Here is a 23,445-nt window from a genome sequence, read left to right as displayed (position 1 = left end):
TATCTATCTATCTATCTATCTATCTATCTATCTATCTATTATCTATTTATCTATCTATCTACCTATCTATCTATCTATCTATCTATCTATCTATCTATCTATCTATCTATCTATCTATCTATCTATATATATATATATATATATATATAATATATATATATATATATATATATATATATATATTCCTTTATACCTTTATTTGTTTCAGTCATTTAACTGCGGCCATGCTAGAACACTGCCTTTAGTTGAACAAATCGACCCCAGGACTTATTCTTTCTAAGCCAAGTACTTATTCTATCGGGCTATTTTGCCGATCCGCTAAGTTACAGGGACGTAAACACACCAGCATCGGTTGTCAAGCGTTGGTGGGTTGGGACAGGGACAGACACACAAACACACATGCGCACGCACACACACACACACACACACACACACACACACATATATACGACGGGTTTCTTTCAGTTTCCGTCTACCAAATCTACTTACAAGGCTTTGGTCAGCCCGAGGCTATAGCAGAAGACACTTTCCCAAGGTGGCACGCAGTGGGACTGAACCCAGAACCATATGGTTGGTAAGGAAGCTGCCTACCACACAGCCACTCCTGTGCCTATATCTACAACACACACACAAACACACACACACACAACACACACACACACACACACACACACACACATATAAAATAAGTACTGCACAAAACTAGATTTGGACTTTTGAAGACATTAATCACATGAGTTTGATTAATAAGAATAACAAAGCTGACGTAATTTCCGTTTTAAGAGTATATTTTACAAACCGTAAAACCCCTCAAGTTAGAATTTTTGTAGGCAATAAGGGATTCCTGAGTGTTTCTATGTGATCCCTATGTAACCGTTAACAGACGACAGGAGTGTCACGTGATCAGCCGAGATATTACTTGACATATCGTTAAAATATATCAAATTTTCATTGTCGAATACCAAATAAGGAAAGTAGCGAAAAAAAAATAACGGAAAAACTCAGGGAAAAACTTGTCATTTTTCGGTTTTTCCAAAATTTCTTTTTCCTTTTCAGTTATAATGAATTGTGGAAGCACTCCGTCGATTACGACGATGAGGGTTCCGGTTGATCCGATTAACGGAACAGCCTGCTCGTGAAATTAACGTGTAAGTGGCTGAGCACTCCACAGACACATGTATCCTTAACGTAGTTCTCGGGGATATTCAGCGTGACACAGAGAGTGACAAGGCCGGCCCTTTGAAATACAGGTACAACAGAAACAGGAAGTAAGAGTGAGAGAAAGTTGTGGTGAAAGAGTACAGCAGGGATCACCATCATCCCTGCCGGAGCCTCGTGGAGCTTTTTAGGTGTTTTCGCTCAATAAACACTCACAACGCCCGGTCTGGGAATCGAAACCGCGATCCTACGACCGCGAGTCCGTTGCCCTAACCACTGGGCCATTGCGCCTCCACTATAATGAATTACAGTTTTATTAACAAACAAAACTATCTAGACATCTTATAAATCCTCTCTAAACAAGTTCATCATATTTACAATGCTTGGATCACTTTGCCAAGTGAAACGAACGTCATTCAAGCGAATGTGTAACTTTTCTGGGTTTTTTTTGCCATTTAATTATTCCATGAAACTACAATATGGAAGAAATTGTAGAAACTAAGCGAGGAAAGCAATGGCGATTAGACCGGCAAAGAAGAAGGAGGCAAAGAAATAGGCAGATTGGGTAAAAACTAAAGTATAATTATTGCTTGTGTGCCATATTTCTTTATATTACTCACACTGACAAAGTGAACTTTCCAAAGTCACCTGTAACACTCTAGTACACACTCTAGTACACACTCTAGTACACACTCACACACAAGCACATACACACATATAAGCACACAGACACATACACACACGTCTATGTATACGAGGTTCTAAAAAAGTGTAAAAGAAGTCATACGTTGTTTTTATTAACAGTCGTGGGTCGTGTAAATTGCTCATGCTGGTAGGGTAACTCTTCCTCTATAGCAGTGGTTCTCTACATGACCCTAGGGGTCTACATGATCTTTGGAGGTCAACATGACCTTTGGGGGTACATATGACCTTTGGGGGTCCACATGACCTTTGGGGGTTCATATGACCTTTGGGGGTCCACATGACCTTTGGGGGTTCATATGACCTTTTGGTGTTCTTGTAAGATTTTGTTGTTAAAATTAATTTGCAATAAATTGCTTCTACTTCTGCAACACAAAATATTTCGCAGAAAATATTGTTTGCCAAACATAACATGGCAGTTCCGGTTTAGGACGAATGTTACTGTAATTTAGCCCCAGGTGATATCGTCTCCAGCTGGTTATACAACACGATCTGTTTCTTTATATTTTCGAACAAGGGAATCTAGCACCCCAACTCAGCTCAAAACAATATCTGAGTATCGCGATTTCCGGGTTATTTCCCTTCATCAGCACACAATAATTGTTCGGCTAGAGGTGGCGCTGCCCAATTCCTGTTCGAAATATACAGTTTTTTCATCCTAAACCAGGACTGCCATGTTATATTGGCAAACAATCTTTACTACAAAATACTGTTGCTGAGATATTTCACGTCGTGAGATTTTAAAATAGTGATTTACAAGATATTTCAACAATTTTTAAATATAATTCCTAATAATGTTTAATTATAAGAAAATATAATATTTTAAAACATGGAATGGTGCACCCAAGAAAAATAGGAATCAAAAAGGCCCATAGGTTAAAAAAAATGGTTGGGAAACTCTGCTCAGAAGTAATTCTTCTTCCTGTTCTTCGTCATTGCAGGTAAAAATGGGATTTAAGAAGAAACAATATATCATCAGCGATATCCTGACAAAGGATGGATACCTGTGTCTGACATCCATAGAAAACTTCAGACTGTTTCCAAAGACGACACAAAGACAAGAGTAATATGCTCTGAAGAATGACGAAGCTATGATGGAAGTATTTGAAGTGAATGACGACAAGTTTACCCACGTCCCCGATTCTGGTGTCGAAAGATGAAACAAAGGCCCAGTCACACCTTTCCCCCAACGCCTAGAATGTTCATCATCCAGCAATGAGCAACGAAAGTCACGGAGACTATTTTGCAGATGACAAGGGTGCTGTTCTTCTTTGATCTTTTGGAGCATGACAGTGACGGTACTACAAAGGCGGCGAGCTGGTAGAATCGTTAGCAGGCTGGTTAAAATGCTAAGCTGCATTTCTCCCGACATTACCTCCCGAGTTGAAATTAAGCCGAGGTAAACTTTGCCTTTCGTCCTTTCGGGATGAAAGCGCTAAAGTCGAGCCAATCGACAACTACTCTCCCCCCCGAAATTTTAGACTTCAGGTCAATAACGAAAGAACCATCATTCATCATTGTTCGACCGTGGTCGAATTTACTATGTCACGCCAGACCTCACGGTCCATCATAGCATTACGGAGGTCCTGTTGCTGGATGCCTGTATCCCTGGAGATTACATCAGGGTAGAAGAGTGTGCGCCCTCTGGTATCGCGAGCAGATGGCTTCCAGAGGAGAAGAGTAGAAATTGCCTCGTTTTCAGCTCTACAACAATGTCCAGCAAACTGGACTCTTCTACCTTTCACAAGAACCATTATTATTGTTGCTGTTGATGTTTGGAGACATCGTTGCGCCCAAATCATTCAAAGAATTCTTTATATATAAATGTGAAGTTGTGTGTCTGTCTCCTACGATTTAGATTCCTAACTACTCCCACATTTTGCGGTGCAGTTTAACCAAAACCGGGTATCTTATAGTCGGGATTCATATCGAGCCCTTCTGGGTATTAGCGCGCGTCTACGATGAGTCTACGATTTTAAAAATAATTTACCATCATTTCTTTTCCATTTTAATGCATTTTTTCGCTATTATATAAGGAAAGTAACTCTCTAAAAACGTCTACGATGAGTCAACGATTTAAAAAAAAATTTACCATAATTTTTTTCCATTTTTAATGCATTTGTTTGGCTATTTTTTGGCTATAACTCTCTAAAAATGCTTATATAGTTATTTCCCTTACAAACCCGAGCAACGCCGGGCGATACTGCTAGTTATATATAAAAGAAAAAAAAGAAAACAGGATAATTACAGGAGTTGACTTCAGGGTAACTCCAAACATCTCCATGACGTCATCAACTGCGGCGGCGCAGTTGACGTTTCGGTCCAGAGTTACTGATTCCATCCACAGACATCAGGCGGTAGGAGATCTGCAGAAGAAATCATTGGACGGTTTAGGACATTATACTTAATGTTGGACGGTTTAGGACATTATACTTAATATTGGACGGTTTAGGACATTATACTTAATATTGGACGGTTTAGGACATTATACTTAAAATTTTTAAGGATATAAATCTTATTTCTTTACTGCCCACAAGGGGCTAAACACAGAGGGGACAAACAAGGACAGACAAACGGATTAAGTCGATTATATCGACCCCAGTGCGTAACTGGTACTTATTTAATCGACCCCGAAAGGATGAAAGGCAAAGTCGACCTCAACGGAATTTGAACTCAGAACGTAAAGACGGACGAAATACTGCAAAGCATTTCGTCCGGCGTGCTAACGTTTTTGCCAGCTCAACGCCTTGTTGAGGATATGAATCTGTCTTCTCGATGTGTGTGTGTGTGTGTGTGTGTAGATAAATAGATAGATAAATAGACATATAGATAGACTGATAGATAGATAGATAGATAGATAGATAGTTAGATAGATAGATAGATAGATAGATACATACATACATACATACATACATACATACATACATACATACATACATACATACATACATACATAGATCGGTAGTTATCTCTAACCTTTTAATTGCTTCAGCCATTAGAAGGCGGCCATGCTGGGGCATCGCCTTGAAAAATTTTAGTCGAACAATTCGACCCCAGGACCTACTTTCATTTTAATGCTTGGAACTCATTCTCTTGGTCTCCCTTGCCGAACAGCTAAATTACAGGGACGTTAACAAGCCAATACCAGTTTTCAAGCGGTGGGGGGGGGGACAAACATAGACACAAAGGGCTTCTTTCAGTTTCCGCCTATCAAATCTATTCACAAGGCTACAGAAGAAGACACTTGCCAAGGTACCACGCAGTGGGACTAAACCATACAGCCATGTCAGATCTTTTCTTCCTTATAGGGAGGGTCTACGAAATGAAAAACCCTTCAAATCCAGGGGTCGATGAAACGACTAACCCTTCCCCTAAAATTACTGACGCTCAGCTAAAAGCATTATTATTATTATTATTATTATTATTAATTATTATTATTATCATTATTATTATTATATTATTATTATTATTATTATTATTATTTATTATTATTATTATTATCATTATTATTATTATTATCATTGTTATTGTTATTATTATTATAGTTGCTGTTGTTGTTGTTGCTCATAATGATTTAATGAAAACCAGCAAAGCTTAAGAAGTGAAGAGGACTTCATTTGCAGTGCGCATGCGTCATTACAGCGACGTATCCGATAACCCACAAAATGACTTCAAACGTATCTGAAACGGAAAATGATGTTATAAGGGTGGATAAAAATCTATGTAACCAAGGGTAGTTTTGGCTTTGATCTTTTCAAGATCGATCAAATAAACATTACTGCGCAAAAACTAATCGATATAATCGACAACAGCCTTCAGTATATCCCAGCATGGCCACCGGGAAATTATTGGCGCCGCTTAAAGTAAAATTGAACATCATTAATTCATATTTAATCGATCAGCTAATTTTCACCTATCAAGTGAATCATGTTTCATCAGTCATCTTAATCATTCAATCATGTTTCCTCAATCAACTGAATATTTAATCAATTAACTGAATCATATTTCATCAATCACCTGAATCATGTTTCCTCAATCATCTCAATCATGTTTCCTCAATCAATTGAATATTTTATCAATTAACTGAATTATGTTTCATCAGTCACCTGAATCATGTTTCCTCAATCATCTCAATCATGTTTCCTCAATCAACTGAATATTTTATCAATTAACTGAATCATGTTTCATCAATCACCTGAATCATGTTTCCTCAATCAACTGAATATTATTTCATCAATCAACTAAATCATGTTTCATCAATCATCTGTAAATCCAAGCCTGATTGAAATAACATGATTCAGATGATTGATGAAACAGCGAATTATCTCTCAAATCACACCAAACTATCTCAAAAAGGAAGGCATTCAGTAATGTGATCTTAGGTATGCAATTCCCGATCAAAAGACAGCATAGCCATGGCTGGAGCGCTAGATCAGATCTGCTAAGCTATAACGTTTAAACAACGACAACAGCAATAGCAAAAACAAACGTGCTGGCCAACCCCTGGGGACCCTTCAAAGATATCAAGAAAAACCAAGAACTTGCTTTGTTCTGTGACGCTGTAACGCGTCTCTCGCTGAACTTAGGCGAGAGATAGGCGAGGGATTCTTTTCTACTCTAGGCACAGGCCCGAAATTTTGGGGGAGAGGGCCAGTCGATTAGATCGATCCCAGTACGCAACTGGTACTTAATTTATCGACCCCGAAAGGATGAAAAGCAAAGTCGACCTCGGCGGAATTTGAACTCAGAACGTAGCGGCAGACGAAATACCTATTTCTTTACTACCCACAAGGGGCTAAACACAGACGGGACAAACAAGGACAGACAAACGGATTAAGTCGATTATATCAACCCCAGTGCGTAAATGGTACTTATTTAATCGACCCCGAAAGGATGAAAGACAAAGTCGACCTCGGAGGAATTTGAACTCAGGACGTAACGGCGGACGAAATACGACGACGCATTTCGCCCGGTGTGCTAACGATTCTGCCAGCTGGCCGCCTTGAGAGATAGACGGGTGAGTGTGGCAAAAATGGTTTGGACGACTGGAATGACGCTAAGCATGCGACTGTAAATAAGAGAACAACATTTGGGCGAGAGATCGTGCCTCGGTGGTCAAAGTAATCCTGAATCTGTGGAGTTCCTTCATTGGTCCCAGTTGGATTTTCTCCTCTGTCAGGAGGACTCCATCTTTGTTATCACATACTTTGTGTAACATGTATACTTTTATCGCATTTTACCGTCATTTCCCTTTTTTCCCCTTTGTATTTCGTGTAAATTCCCACACAAGTTGCGGACTGTTCTTGTAATGCTCCCCCTTTATCCGATGACATGGAGATAAATAAAGATATCATCATCGTCATCATTGTCATCATCGTTGTCAATATCATCATCATCATAGTCATTATCATCTTTCAACTCAGGTTTTGTTAGAACTCATGGAATCTTGCATGAGTAGCGTGTTTTTGCTACCCTACGGTACTGTGATATTTGTTCTCTTCGACAATCTGGTTCTTTCCTGATGATTCTGGCCGTGTCAAAGAGGCAAACGTTTTGCAACAGCTCTGCTTCTTCTTATTTTCTCTATGTTCCTTTCAATATCTTTTGATATTGACCCCCAAGGCTCCAACAATAATTGATCCTATCTTCACCCTTTTCATGTTCCTCATTCGAGCTATTTGGCATTTAAAAGGACTTTCTCGCCTCCCTTCTTAACTAGCCGTGAATCAAAAAGGAACGCTGTACCAATTACAGGATACAGAATCCATCACTGTTAAGTCCGATTTGTTGTGCTCAAATACCGGTTCCGTTTGAATGGGAAATCCCACAGCATTTTGCAAGTTTACGATGCTAAATCTCTGTGGTCTGTCGCCGTACCCTGTCTTACTTTTCTCTAACGGCCACATTTCACACAATTTCCAACGTAGAACTTTTGCTATTTCATCATGTTGCCACAACCTATACTAACACAGGGATAGTCTTAGGCATTCATTTACAACATTCGCAATAGTTTTATCATATTCATTAAGTCTTCTGCACAACGGAGACACTCGTTTATTTCCAAGACTACCCCGCCTAATGACGTCGGCAATATTTGAACTCAAAGCACAGGAAGTTAGAACTAATACCGTAAATATTCTACCAGATGTTTTGACGTTTTTACTAATTTACCACAATCGCAATCAGCTTCAGGTAATATTCGAAGATACTTAACATTGCAAGGAACTGCAAGTAATCGATCATTGATTTTCTTCGGTTTTAAACTCACTGTTAAGAGCTAATGCAATTAAATAGAAATTTATCCATGTTTCCCTTAAGCTTTTGAAATTGTGAAGACAGGCGGTGCCTGGCCTACATTCAATTGGGTTGTTTTGCATAAGTTTCTTCTCACAGCTTTAAATGTTGCACAATCATATTTATAATCTACAGTATTAAACTCAATATACAACAACAAAAACTCTAATTTGTTAGGATTAAGATCAAAACGAATAGTTGCTAGGATATAACTCAAATACCTCCTTATCTATGTCCATAAAACCTTACCACATTGATTAGAGTCTGTTGAGATACCAAATATGTCAGGTCAACAGTATTGTGTATTTCGATTCAGTGATGATGCCATCATCAGCAATCAGCCTTGTGCCTTCCCTGTGTCCAGGGATTCGCTTGCTAAGACTGTTCAGTTCCCTCTCTGTTGTGCTGCCAGGTATACAATCAGCTTGGCTTTTGTTTCCAGTTCATGCTTTGGTGTTGCTGGTCCACAGACGTCTTAAGCAGTGACTCATGGTGAATTTACGCCCAAAATATGATAGCTTTGTGGGCCTCATTCACGACAACAGGTGTCTTTGAAAATTCATCTTTTCTAATACCGCACCATCTGTTACCCTATCTTTCCAGCTTGCTCTACCAAATCTACGAAAGATCCACATCTCAAAGACTTCTATCTTATTCTCCATTGCTCCTTACATTGTCCTAGATTCTGACCCGTCGAGGAAAATTGACGTGGTATAAAAGTTTACTAACCTTTAATTTTCAGGCGCAGTATTATATGTTTCTTGATCAGAAGTTGATAAGTTTGAAATTAATTAAAATGCTATGATTAAGAAACTTTGAAATATCACAACTTAATAAATTTAACGAAAAAAACAATGATTGCCAGTAGACGTTGCTTGTGGGGCGCCGAAAGAGGATGCAAAGGACTTGACAACTTTTATCGCTAAATAGTTTTTAAATATATATTTTTTTCATCAAATACCTATCGATATAAAAAAAGAAGGAGAGTCAATACGGCCGACTAAACCTTTCAACGTGGTGGTCCAGCAAGGCCGTAGTCCAATGGCAAAATCTAACAATAAAGACAACAGAACAGAAACATATATGTACATTCACCTACTGAAGTACACATGCATTCACTTATACACATTCACAAGTATATACACACCAACATAACATATACACTCTCTCTCTCCCTCACACACAAACACACACACACCAATACTTACAGGCTCACCCATGTATTCACACTCATATATATATATATAAGTTCAGCAAAATTTAGGTTCAGTTGAATATGGTACTTAAGTCAAAGGCACCATAATTTTGTATGGTATTGTCCATATAAATCAAATGGGGTGATTATAATCAAAATAAGCAACAAGGATATCCAAGGTAGAGTAGTACAATCGTTTCATGCTACTTCATTTTATTCAACACTGTAAGTATTACATCAGTTTTAAAATGTCGAGCAATCTTCAGCCACATATAGAATTTTTCAATTAAACGGACAATGCACATTCTTATCTCTATTTCATTTGCCAACATTACAAAGAAGGTAGATATATAGGTTAATTTCATCATTAAGATCATGTTCTTACTGATGAAATCAACCTCTCTGTCTATATATCTACCCTCTTTGTAATGTTGGCAAATGAAATAAGTATAAGAATGTGCATTGTCCGTTTAATTAAAAAATTCTATATGTGGCTGAAGATTGCTCGACATTTTAAAACTGATGTAATACTTACAGTGTTGAATAAAATGAAGTAGCATGAAACGATTGTACTACTCTACCTTGGATATCCTTGTTGCGTATTTTGATTATATATATATTATATATATATATATATATATATATATATATATATGGAGAGAAAGAGAGTGAGAGAGAGAGTACGGATCATCTCGAGCGTCTCTATGGCAACAACTCTACGATTACGTTTCGATAATAAATTTCATGTTTTACACTGACACCAGTTGTTTGCCTGTTCATTTTTTCCCTTTTTTTCTGTTCATTTTAAATTTGATTCCTGATAAACTTTTGTTTATTCTGTTGTTACCTGTACCCTATGAGTATAGTGTGCCTGCATACCCATGCCCAGGGATAGCACAGGTAACTGATACCGGTAGTAAATATGGATACTGTTATCCCTTAGTCGGTTACTTTAACCGCTAGCTCTGCTTACCTTATATATATATATATATATATATATATATATATATTTCTTCTATCTTTTATTTTTTTCTCTTATTTACTTCAGTCACTCGACTGTGGCCATGCTGGAGCACCGCCTTTAGTCAAGCAAATCGACCCCAGAACTTATTCTTTGTAATCCTAGTATTTATTCTATCGATCTCTTTTTACGAGGACGTAAACACACCAACACCGGTTGTTAAGCGAGGATGGAGGGAGCAAACACAGACACACAAGCATATACATATACGACAGGCTTCTTCCAGTTTCCGTCTACCAAATCCATTCACAAGGCTTTAGTCGGCCCGAGGGCTATAGTAGAAGGCACTTGCTCAGGGTGCCACGCAGTGGGACTGAAGCCAGAATCATGTTGTTGGGAAGCAAGCTACTTACCACGCAGCCACTTCTGCATATATATATATATATATAATATATATATATATATATATATATATATATATGGAGAATTCACAAAAAACTCCAAAAAGACGAAAACAGGTGGTGTAGAAAACAAACAGATGTATTAGTATAACGCTCGGAAGTGAAAAAATATTTAACATTTCGAGCCTACGCTCCTCCACAGTAAGGAACACAGAAAGGAACAAGGAGAGAAAATAAAGAATGTGTAGTGGCTAGCGATCTATCAAGGCGAATGCCAGACAGAAAGGACACACAGTAGAGGTAGGAAGAAGGGGAGATAATAAAGTAGATAATAAAGAGATAATAAAGAAGAAGGGGAGATAATAAACGAAGGTGCGCGTGCGTGTGTATAAGAGAGTTTGTATGTGCGTGTGGAAGAGGGCTGGTGATGATGACGTGTGCGTGTGTGTATGTGTAGGTGTGAAAATGTGGGTCTGGGAAGTGGTTAGTGCTGATGTGTGCGTGGTCGTGTGTTGTGATGTGATATGTTGTGTGGTGTGGAGGCGCAATGGCCCAGTGGTTAGGGCAGCGGACTCGCGGTCATAGGATCGCGGTTTCGATTCCCAGACGGGGCGTTGTGAGTGTTTATTGAGCAAAAGCACCTAAAAGTTCCACGAAGCTCCGGCAGGGATGATGGTGATCCCTGCTGTACTCTTTCACCACAACTTTCTCTCACTCTTACTTCCTGTTTCTGTTGTACCTGTATTTCAAAGGGCCGGCCTTGTCACTCTCTGTGTCACGCTGAATATCCGCGAGAACTACGTTAAGGGTACACGTGTCTGTGGAGTGCTCAGCCACTTACACGTTAATTTCACGAGCAGGCTGTTCCGTTCATTCGGATCAATCGGAACCCTCGTCGTCGTAACCGACGGAGTGCTTCCATCCATGTTGTGTGGTATGGTGGTGTAAGGGTGTTGGGAGGTGGGGGAGGCGAGAGTGGGGGTAGAGGTGGGGTATGTAGAAGTGGGCGTAAGGGATGGGTGGGGTGAGATGGGGAAGGATAGGGAAGGTGGGTGTGTATATATATATATATATATAAAGGGTAAAGACCCCCTTCGGTCATGAATGACCATGGGATTGCACCTAGAAAGTTACCCTCCTAGACACAAGTCTGGGCATGGTTGTTTATGGAAGACCAGCAGTCGCCCATGCATACCAGTCTCCCCTCTCCACGCCACCAGTGTTATCCAAGAGAAAGACAAAGGTCGATACAGCTTGGCACCAGTGACGTCGCAACTCATTTCTACAGCTGAGTGAACTGGAGCAACGTGAAATAAAGTGCCTTGCTCATATATATATATATATATTATATATATATATATATATATATATATATATATATGTATATATATATATACCCTCACACACACATACACACACTCATTTTCTTTTATTCCCCGATCCCCGCTTCCCTTTCCCTATCCTCTTAGGAAAGACGGGCATATTTGATGGATAGCGTAGTCCTAGACATACCTATTTCTTTACTACCCAGAAGGGGCTAAACACAGAGGGGACAAACAAGGACAGACAAACGGATTAAGTCTATTACATCGACCCCAGTGCGTAACTGGTACTTAATTTATCGACCCCGAAAGGATGAAAGGCAAAGTCGACCCCGGCGGAATTTGAACTCAGAATGTAGCGGCAGACGAAATACCGCTAAGCATTTCGCCCGGAGTGCTAACGTTTCTGCCAGCTCACCGTAGTCCTAGACATATCATATTTGAGTATAATACGAGATGGTCACCGTTGGAAATCCATGACTGATCATTGTCTAAACAATAATAACATCGACACCAAGTTTGATTTGGCATTTCTTACGACGAAAGGTTGTTGTCTGAGGAAAGAGAGGGAGAGAGAGAGAGAGAGAGAGAGAGAGAGAGAGAGAGAGAGAGAGAGGAGAGAGAGAGAGAGGAGGAAGGTAAAGGTATCCACGTTGGTTCTTGTTGCATGACGTGTCTAGCAACAGGGCCGTCCTACATCGGCGAACAACACCAGACGTGTATTGAAAGTTCTGGGGTTTTTTTTATGTCTGAAATTATTGACACTGTTTCAGTTGTTGTTTAACCCACGGCTAAACATAACGGATGACTTTGATCAAGGAATTCCAGTCTTCGTCACTTTGTTTTTCTTTTCAATCTGACACAATCCACCTAAGACTAACATAACCAACGGGTCCTACTTTTAAAAATCTGTGGGTTAAACAGCAAACATATCCGAACGTACACATTTATTTCCTTCTACGATAGACACAATGTTTAGAAGTTTAAGGGCAGGAAGCTGGTACTTATTTTATCGACCCTGAAGGGTTGAAAGACAAACTCGATCTCGGCGGAATTTCGCTGTTATTTTTGCATGTCGAGCAACCTCATACGACAGGAAGAAATGAACTCATCCACCTTATTTGGTTTCACCCCTAAAAACCACAAAATGTAGATTAATTGATCCTTAAGACCTAAACTGTATTTTCACAACAATTTGTTTTGACAAGGTTCTTAATGTGAATTCGTGTGTTGAAACAAATCTCTGTGACTCTCCCTAGACGCAACAAGATTCTATATTTAACGTTTCTTAGAGCCATTCATCCATTACTTTTTTCGGTACTGTTGCACCCTGGTCGGTTTTCATGCACTTGTTTGTTACTGTTGATATCAAAAGTTAGTTCAACCGTGAAATACAGGCTGGTTGGCTGACTGGCTGGTGTTTCATGTATCCATTATGTGACTGCTACTTTAAGAAGTCATCATTGATATATCTCGTTAGAATATTCGACAGGTTATTATTTTTGTCAAGGCTCTCATCTGGAAATGCAACATCGGTCATTGACAAAAACTATTTCCAAAGGTTTATTTACAAATGTCGTTGATATTATATCAGTTCTCTTTCGCTGGTTATCGCTGGAGTTGTGTGTTTTTTTTTATTTATACATCATGCGTCGAGGATTGACCTCATTAACAGAACGTTGTCGGGTTATTTTTAATCATAAATACACAAAAAACACATCCGAACGTACACATTTATTTCTGTCTACGATAGACGCAATGTTTAGAAGTTTAAGGGTAGGCAGCCGGTACTTATTTTATCGACCCCGAACGGTTGAAAGACAAACTCGATCTCGGCGGAATTTGAACTCAGAACATAAAAAGCAGGAAGAAACGTCGTTAAACATTTTACTCGACGCGCGAACGATTCCACCGATTCGCTGCCTTGCGCGAACATAAATATTGGGAAAATGTGAGTGATTTTATTGAGAGGATAAGAAGCAGCGCCTATGATCCTAGCCACGGGGTTCGTGATTGACGAGAAGAAGGGAAGAAAGCTGAGGCAACAGAGTTAACTTTACTTTCAGTCACCAGGTGGCGGTGCTAAACCTGGGAGAGGAATTGCAAGATATCTTTTCCAATAGTCATTCGATCTGCTAGAAGCACAAACCAAATTCACTTCAAACTGCAGTGAAGGAAGAAAGATATGAGACGTGTAGTTCTACATCCCCCACCCCTCACGCCCCCAGAAGAAAAGAAAACAGACGCTTTACTACATTATTTAAATTATCTACATTTGACGGAGGTTTGCCCTCAAATGTAGATAATGTACATAATTCCTCATCTCTTAAATATAGAACTGTAAGACACATTAATTACGAAATAAGAAAGAAATTAGTGATAGAAAGATAGAAGTATATTGAGTTCTTCATAACCAGCTGATCTAGCAAGCGGGGCCTCATATCAGTGAGGAAGGCCGGTGCGCATTGATGCCGTCGAGAGGTAGGCCCCGAAACGGCGCGCATTCTCTCCTGATGACCCCATACACTTGCTAGCTTCCGGTATACGGAGCTTTTAACTGGTAGCACTTGCATATGCAAGTTGTTTGCAAGACATCTACACGAATTTACAATGTTGAATGTGACCAATACGCCTACGTCATTCTATTTTGAGCTGTCCCCTAATGGGAGAGAGGTTGCACTTTTTTGTTTTGTACTAAGTATAGCAAAACCAAAATTTACTTGCTGACTTCTTAAGCTTCATCTCTTTCAGTTTTCCGATGAACCTGAGAGACGACAAGAGTTTTAATAACTAAGGTAAGCTGTTCTTGTGAAGAACTTCCTAGTTTTATCGACCATTTTAATTTCACAAACAATAATGATTTGATATCTTTCGTCTGCAACTGTTTTATTCCAAGGAACTTCCTTTTTAACGGTAATTAGCTTCGGAAAACCCGAATCTGCTGTTCAAAAGTATAACCTTAATAACAACACCTACAGGAATAATATCCATTTCTTTACTGCCCACAAGGGGCTAAACATAGAGGGGACAAACAAGGACAAAGGAATCACAGTGACCCCAGTTGCAAAACTGGTACTTTATTTATCGACCCCGAAAGGATGAAAGGCAAAGTCGACCTCGGCGGAATTTGAACTCAGAACATAACGACAGACGAAATACCGCTAAACATTTCGCCCGGCGCACTAACGTTTCTGCCAGCTCGCCACCTCTACAGGAATAATATCGGCCTGACCAAGCGTTTAAAGTGCGTTTTATAGCAGATGCATACATTAAATAAACATAACACGAACCTCTCCAAACACGTTTGGTCTTCGAAAGAAATACAAGCTGTTTCTTGAAAAGCATAATTTGCTTAGAAATTCTCTTTACTCTTTTTACTCTTTTACTTGTTTCAGTCATTTGACTGCGGCCATGCTGGAGCACCGCCTTTAGTCGAGCAAATCGACCCCGGGACTTATTCTTTTGTAAGCCCAGTACTTATTCTATCGGTCTCTTTTGCCGAACCGTTAAGTAACGGGGGCGTAAACACACCAGCATCGGTTGTCAAGCAATGCTAGGGGGACAAACACAGACACACAAACGCACACACGCATATACATATATACATATATATGACAGGCTTCTTTCAGTTTCCGTCTACCAAATCCACTCACAAGGCTTTGGTCGGCCCGGGGCTATAGCAGAAGACACTTGCCCAAGATGCCACGCAGTGGGAATAAACCCGGAACCATGTGGTTGGTTAGCAAGCTACTTACCACACAGCCACTCCTGCGCCTATTTGTATTTTTTTCCTGAAGTTCTTGATTGTTGAGATGATCCACGATCCACGTAGAGAAGGCGCAAGTCTTCAGAAAAAAACATTTTATAGCATTATATTCTTTGTTACATATTTGTCACTTTTCCACCTTAAAAGCTTGGTGTTTATAATTTTTATGTTTATGTCAATAATCAAATAAATTGACTCTAGAAACAGCTGTATACAATTTCCTACAAAATGTTGTCGTTTAATTCTCTTCTGCTTTCCATTAAAATCATGTTATTAAATACGAAGTGGTATCAAAAACGTCCCGGACCAGTTATGTTTACTAAAAAGTAACTTATTTATTTAGGTTTTAACATAATCCCCTTCAAAATAGTCACCTTGCATAGCAATACACCGGTCCCAACGTTCCTGCTACTTTTGGAACCCGGCCTGGAATTCATTTTCTGTGAGTCGAGGACCTTCGGCAATTCGCTCTTGATCTCGACAGCTGTGTTAAAACGGCGACCTTTGCGTTGCATTTCCATCATGGGGAAGATATGGAAACCCGCAAGTGCTAAACCTGGCGTATAGGTTGGGTGCGGAAGCGTTACCCTGTTGCTTTTGGCGAGAAGTTCACCAGTGAAGAGAGCTCAGTGACAGGACGCATTGACGTCGTGAAGAATCAAATTCTTCGCACTCCACAGATCCGCCGGTCGCTTTCGCCGAATGTCTCCCACCCCACCCAAACGCTTCTAAACGTTGCAGTAGAACTCTCGATTGACGGTGTGGCCCTGGAGGACACAATACCGCGGATGTCGAAAAAAAAAAAAAAAAACGATGAGCATGCTCTTGATTGAGCTGCGGTTCTGTCCTGCCTTCTTCGGTCGTGGAGATGAAGCGCTCTTCCATTGTGACAATTACTGCTCCGTCTTGGGGTCGTACCCGTAGACCCAACTCTCGTCACCGCTGGTGATCCGCGACACGAAGAAGATATTGACAGACTTCGATGCGACGTTCTTTCTGCTCAGTGATCAGCAGACGGAGAACAAACTTCACAGAGATACGTCGCATGTTCAATTCAGACGCTAGGATTGCCTGCACCGACCCATACTACAGACGATCAACATCACCAATTAGAAGATTACTATTTTTTAATCTCACAACGTGAGATATTCAGCAGCAGATATTCAGCAGCAGTACTTTGGAGTAAAGATTATTTGCCATCATAACATGGCAGTCCTGGTTTAGGATGAATGCTGCAGTAATTTAGCCCCAGGAGACATCGTCTCCAGCTGGCTATACGACACGATCTGTGTCCTTATATTTTCCAACAAGGAAATCTGGCACCCCGACTCAGCTCAAAACGATATCTTCTCTTGTTCGAAAATATAAGGACACAGATAATGTCGTATAGCCAGCTGGAGACGATGTCTCCTGGGGCTAAATTACAGCAATATTCATCCTAAACCAGGACTGCCATGTTATATTGGCAAACAATCTCCAAAGTACTGTTGCTGAATATCTCACGTTGTGAGATTAGAAAATAGTAATTTTCTAATTGGTGATGTTATTCGTCTGTAGTATGGGTCGGTGCAGGCAATCCTAACGTCTGAATTGAACATGCGACGTATCTCTGTAAACACACCAGCATCGATTGTCAAGCGATGTTGGGGGTGGGGACAAACACAGACGCACAAACGTATACACACGCATACATATATACGACGGACTTCTTTCAGTTTCCGTCTACCAAATCCACTCACAAGGCATTGGTCGGCCCTAGGCTAAAGTGGAAGACACGTACCCAAGGTGCCACGCAGTGGGACTGAACCCGGAACCATGTGGTTGGTAAGCAAGGTACATAGCACACAGCCAGGAAAAAATAGAACTCAAAATATGAGTATATGTATGCTTTTATTAATATTTAGAAGAAATAACAGAGTAACTCAAGGTTCGAGAGTTTCGTGTTATATATATATGTGTGCGTGTGTGTATATATATATATATATATATATATATATATAGAATAAAACTTATATATAAAGAACGTGAAATTCACGAATTGACAAACACTTCATTCTTCAGTCAGAAACCGATTCATCGTGGCAAATTTCGGCTGTTTAATTCCGAGATTTGCTCCGAAAGGCCAGCCCCAAGGAAAAGCTAAGCTATGGGCATTAGATCTGCTTGGTAGAAGGAAAAAATTTGACAACAGAGACGAACAGGAAAACAAGAGACGGAGATAAAATTTACAGTAACGAATAAAAACAGGAATGATACGGGGGCGTCATACGACTTTGAGACAAAATGAGACAAAACAATTGATCAGCAGCGTAGGAACGGTTACCTTTTCGGTAGAGAAGACGGCAGTGGAATGGCTTAGCAGTAGTAGGTTTGCAAGAAGGTGAGAGAGAAAGAGAGAGGGGGGATTGAGGAGGGCCGAGAAATGACCAAGAGAGAGGGAGAGAAAGAAAGAATTAAAGAGGGTGAGAGGAGAGGCGCCAAAATAACTTGGTAAAGAAGCGCCAAAATTCCTTGAGAAAGAAGCAATGGCGGATGATGAAAGGGGAGTTTAAAGTTGAAGACATCGTGCAATAGTGGAGATATGGCAAACATATATATATATATATATATATATATATATATATATATATAGAATAAAACTTATATATAAAGAACGTGAAATTCACGAATTGACAAACACTTCATTCTTCAGTCAGAAACCGATTCATCGTGGCAAATTTCGGCTGTTTAATTCCGAGATTTGCTCCGAAAGGGCCAGCCCCAAGGAAAAGCTAAGCTATGGGCATTAGATCTGCTTGGTAGAAGGAAAAAATTTGACAACAGAGACGAACAGGAAAACAAGAGACGGAGATAAAATTTACAGTAACGAATAAAAACAGGAATGATACGGGGGCGTCATACGACTTTGAGACAAAATGAGACAAAACAATTGATCAGCAGCGTAGGAAACGGTTACCTTTTCGGTAGAGAAGACGGCAGTGGAATGGCTTAGCAGTAGTAGGTTTGCAAGAAGGTGAGAGAGAAAGAGAGAGGGGGGATTGAGGAGGGCCGAGAAATGACCAAGAGAGAGGGAGAGAAAGAAAGAATTAAAGAGGGTGAGAGGAAGAGGCGCCAAAATAACTTGGTAAAGAAGCGCCAAAATTCCTTGAGAAAGAAGCAATGGCGGATGATGAAAGGGGAGTTTAAAGTTGAAGACATCGTGCAATAGTGGAGATATGGCAAACATATATATATATATATATATATATATATATATATATATATATATTATATATATATATATAGATAGATAGATATAGATAGATAGATAGATAATAGATAGATAGATAGATAGATAGATAGATAGATATATGTATGTATGTGTATATATATATATATAAATACACACACACACACCTGTTTTTTATGACCTTCATTAGCTTCCAGCTGTTTGTGATATAGGATGCTGTGGACTGGTAGTTGGGTGCCTGAACAGCATCCTATAGCTTCATCGGAGCTAATAAGAAACTTGCTGCTCCTGAAAGCAGACTTGATATTCCCGTTCGTAGCCATTATCATAGGTGCACTGGACCACATAACAATGGATCGACATAAAAACCTTGAAAAACTGGGATTCTCCAAGAAAGAACAGACCAAACTAATTCTTGTTCCCCAAATACATTCAATCAGCAATCCAATTCTAATTTGCAAAACGTACCCGAGATTTCCCCTGTGGGTTTCCCAGGCTAAATATTTGAAAACTATGGGAACCCCACAATGGATTTTCTGAGATGGATACATGCATACAACCATATATATGATATGCATGAACACACATAAGAACGAAGCGCAAACACCTGTTTCAGTAAAGTGTTGATAATTCTGAAGAACATACACTTGTATAGTAAGCCTAAACGCATATGCACATCGATACAGAGGATGCCAACAGCCATTGGAAGGAGAAGAATGGCTGAGAACAGGATGAGTAGGATAGAAAAAATAGCCGCTTGTTGCTTATGGAGCCAAAGAGAGGAAGCCAGGAGCAGTGATTAGCTGACCTCTGCTGACCCACCGATGAGAAGGTATTACAGTTCAGTGTCGGCGAGCTGGCAGAAACGTTAGCACGCTGGGCGAAATGCGTAGCCGTATTTCGTCTGCCGTTACGTTCTGAGTTCAAATTCCGCCGAGGTCGACTTTGCCTTTCATCTTTTCGGGGTCGATAAATTAAGTACCAGTTACGCACTGGGGTCGATATCTGTCCTTGTTTGTCCCCTCTGTGTTTAGCCCTTTGTGGGTAATAAAGAAATAATTACAGTTCAGTGTCGAAACACCTAATGATCGTTGGATACCTTCTGGCCAAAACCTTCTTCGAGGTGTTATCAATAACATATCCTGAACTAAAACGCATATCCACCATATAAACTATAAATACAAGTTCTTTTTTTTTATGAGCACAGACACGCGCATGCGCCACCGATTCAGACAATCAGAAACTCCCAATGGAGATCTTAACTGAACCAAAAGAGTTTACCATTTGGTTAGTGACCAGCTTGGATTCTCCAAATGAAAAGATTTTAGAAAAGAAGTCCTAAAGGAAGCCGCACGCATACACGAGAGCATTATAAGAGAAGTTTTGTGAAAGTAAGCAACGGAATTTGAAAGTTGACGTCAAAGATGGCGGAAATGCATCGCATGTAATGGAGACTGTGTTTATAGGGAGACGATGTTTATATAGAAAGAATTACTCTCGCAACATGTGGCGGTTGAACGGCCTAAATAAATGTTATCCCCAGTTTTAAGTTATTCTGACTAAAACCCGCATGTGTCTGAGTTTATGTATCTATATGTGTATCTATCCATATGTATATGTATGTGTACATAAGTATGTGTATGTACATGCATATATATATATATATATATATATATATGTGTGTGTGTGTGTGTGTGTTTGTATGTATATGTACATGCTTATATATATATATTGACCGCTAACTACAAAAACTTTTTTTAGCCTCTCTCTGCTTATTTCTGTGTTCCTTTCTGTTGAAGAGCGTAGGCTGGAAACGTAAAAGACTTTCTCAGTTTCCCGAGCGTCAACCGAATACATCTTCTTGTTTATACACCCGTTTTCGTCTTTTGTTTTTCTGTAAATTTCAACTATATATATATATATATATATATATATATATACGTATATCTATAATAAAAGTGGCTTGTTTGCAATTTTTCAACCGAAATGCAAAAATATCTGCAGTAATCCCACGACTATCGAGAGTGTTACGCTCCACCCCCCCCCACCTCTGTGAGAGGTGAAAATCCGCGAAGCAGAAACAGCATTGTACTGTATATGTTTTTGATTATGTTTAAAATGTGTACATATTTATTTTGTTATACATGCAAGACAATAACACGTTGAAATCGACGCACGCTTAAATGCTAAACCACGATAGGTGAGTCGCGATATGGCGTCGGATCGCTGTATATATATATATATATATAAGGGTGGCTTGTTAGTAAATTTTCAACCGAAAGCAAACATATATACGTCACCAAAGCGACTGAGGGCGCTACACAGCATCAGTATTGCTAGAAATAAGAATCAAAATAACTCATAGCTACGATAATGCACCGTCAATATCACCTCAAATGAAACTCCGCTGAGGTCGACTTTGCCTTTCATCCTTTCGGGGTCGATAAATCAAGTACCAGTTGAGTTCTGGGGTCGATCTAATCGACTGGCCCCTTCCCCAAATATTTCGGGCCTTGTGCCTAGAGTAGAAAAGAATATCACCCCAAATGCCAGACGTTAGAGAAATTCTGGAAATTAGGTCACGCTGACCCAAAGAACGGCGCCGCTTAAAACGAAGGTGTCGCTCAGTTCAAATCAACGAAACACTCGTCTTTTTTCAGTGTGCTCCTACTGTGTATTGTCTGTCATCTAAAATGCTGTAAGTTTCCCACGTGCATTAAGGTTTCATTATGATTATGGAGACATCGAAAGATAACAGAAAACTTACCCCCTGTTATTTGTATGCCCCAGTCAACATCTACTGGGTGGGAGGGAACTGTGATTCCGTGGTACACAACGCGCGCACACAGACACACACACACACACACACAAACACACGAAAACACACATCGCTTACCTTTAACTTGGTTCGTGGACTGGCCATGCTGGTGCACTGCCGCCAAGTCTTTTAGAAAAAATAGATCGATACCAGTACAGATTTAAAGTGTGGTACTTATTCTAACTTGTCTTTTGTCGAACTGCTTGATTAAGAGGACGTATACAAACTAACACCGGTTGTCAAGTGTAAGAAGGGTGACAAACATAGAAACAAAAAAAAAACACATATTAGTACACACATATGGGACTGGCTTCCACACAGTTTCCGTCTATCAAATTAAATCACAAAGAATTGGTCGACCTAGAGCTGTAGTAGAAGACACTTGTCCAAGGTGCCATGCCATGGGATTGAACCTAAACTCAAGTAGCTGCAAAGCGAGCTTTTTAACCACACAACCACGCATGCTGGCATCTGTATACTTTTCCGCATGCATATAAAGTCGATTGCTCATGTATCCACATATACATATATGCACACAGACTCATATATATCTGTCAACCTGCTAGACATAGCAGCTAATTTCCTTCAACTAAGAGAATAATGTATTTAATGAAAAGGAACGGATTGGGCAATGTAGCTCCTAATGTAGCAAATAGGCGATGAGGTGATGGGCACTTGCGGATCATATTTCATTATCTGTCTGTGTGACCAAGGCCGAGTGGGAGCACAACAGTATATACATATATACACACCTAAACCCATAGGCATATATATACCCATATACACACGTTATGATGAAAACGATGGTGGTGTCAATGGCACTGATAATATTGGTAAATACTGATAGTGCAGACGTTGATAATGTTGCTTGTCGTAGGTCGAAGACAACATATTAACCTGCAAGGAGATCGAATACATACATACATGCATACATACATACATACATACATACATATATATATAATATATATATATATATATACTAGCAGAGATACCCGGCGTTGCCCGTGTTACATACAATTGGAGAATTAGACTTTTCTGTTATATTTTCTCTAATGAACTGGAATTATCTGTTTCGAATTTCATCAAAATTGCAGATGAGGGTTGTTTTCCTCTTTACACCACCCCCCCAAAAAAAATTGTAATCGTGCCACATATATCCCATACTACTGATTTTTTATGCGCATATTCCAAAATTCCAGTCTTATTGAACCTGTTAAAAAGATTTTGCTCCTGAAAATGAAGGTCATGGAGCTCTAAAATGTGAGAGTTAAGGCCCCTATTGGGGGTGGGCATCTTAATGTCAACCAGGGAAGTTGAATTGTTGAGAATCTTTTTTACTTGAGTCTTACATCTATTGTTTGAATTTCTTTGAAATAGGAAATATATGTTCACTGGGTTTGTAAAAGAGAGCAAAGCTACAGGAAACCAAAAGACGAATGATCACAATAAGCAGTCAGTAACCCTACCCTAGTCGTTACCACTCCCAGTGTAGGATTCCTCACCATGCAGGTGACAGACACAGCCATAAGATGCATTACGAATCTATAGCAATTGGAAGGGCGTGACCCAACTGAAATAAACATTAACAACTGTGTG

At 39.7% G+C, this 23,445-nt stretch overlaps 1 protein-coding gene across 3 annotated transcripts in view; it reads right to left on the bottom strand.

Moving 5' to 3' along the window:
* LOC115214523 (ETS-related transcription factor Elf-2) overlaps positions 1–4,226 on the bottom strand; it is a 246,287-nt gene extending 242,061 nt beyond the window's left edge. For all 3 annotated transcript variants that reach the window (XM_036504464.1, XM_029783723.2, XM_036504465.1), the window contains exon 1: positions 4,109–4,226. In XM_036504464.1, coding sequence (XP_036360357.1) covers positions 4,109–4,201 — 93 coding nt within the window. In that variant the 5' untranslated portion in view covers positions 4,202–4,226. The remainder of the gene's footprint in view (positions 1–4,108) is intronic.
* Between the last annotated feature and the right edge of the window lie 19,219 nt (positions 4,227–23,445).

Source organism: Octopus sinensis, linkage group LG7 (assembly GCF_006345805.1).
Source record: "Octopus sinensis linkage group LG7, ASM634580v1, whole genome shotgun sequence".
Classification (NCBI taxonomy): Eukaryota; Metazoa; Mollusca; class Cephalopoda; order Octopoda; family Octopodidae; genus Octopus; species Octopus sinensis.
This window is presented reverse-complemented; position numbering and strand designations above follow the sequence as displayed.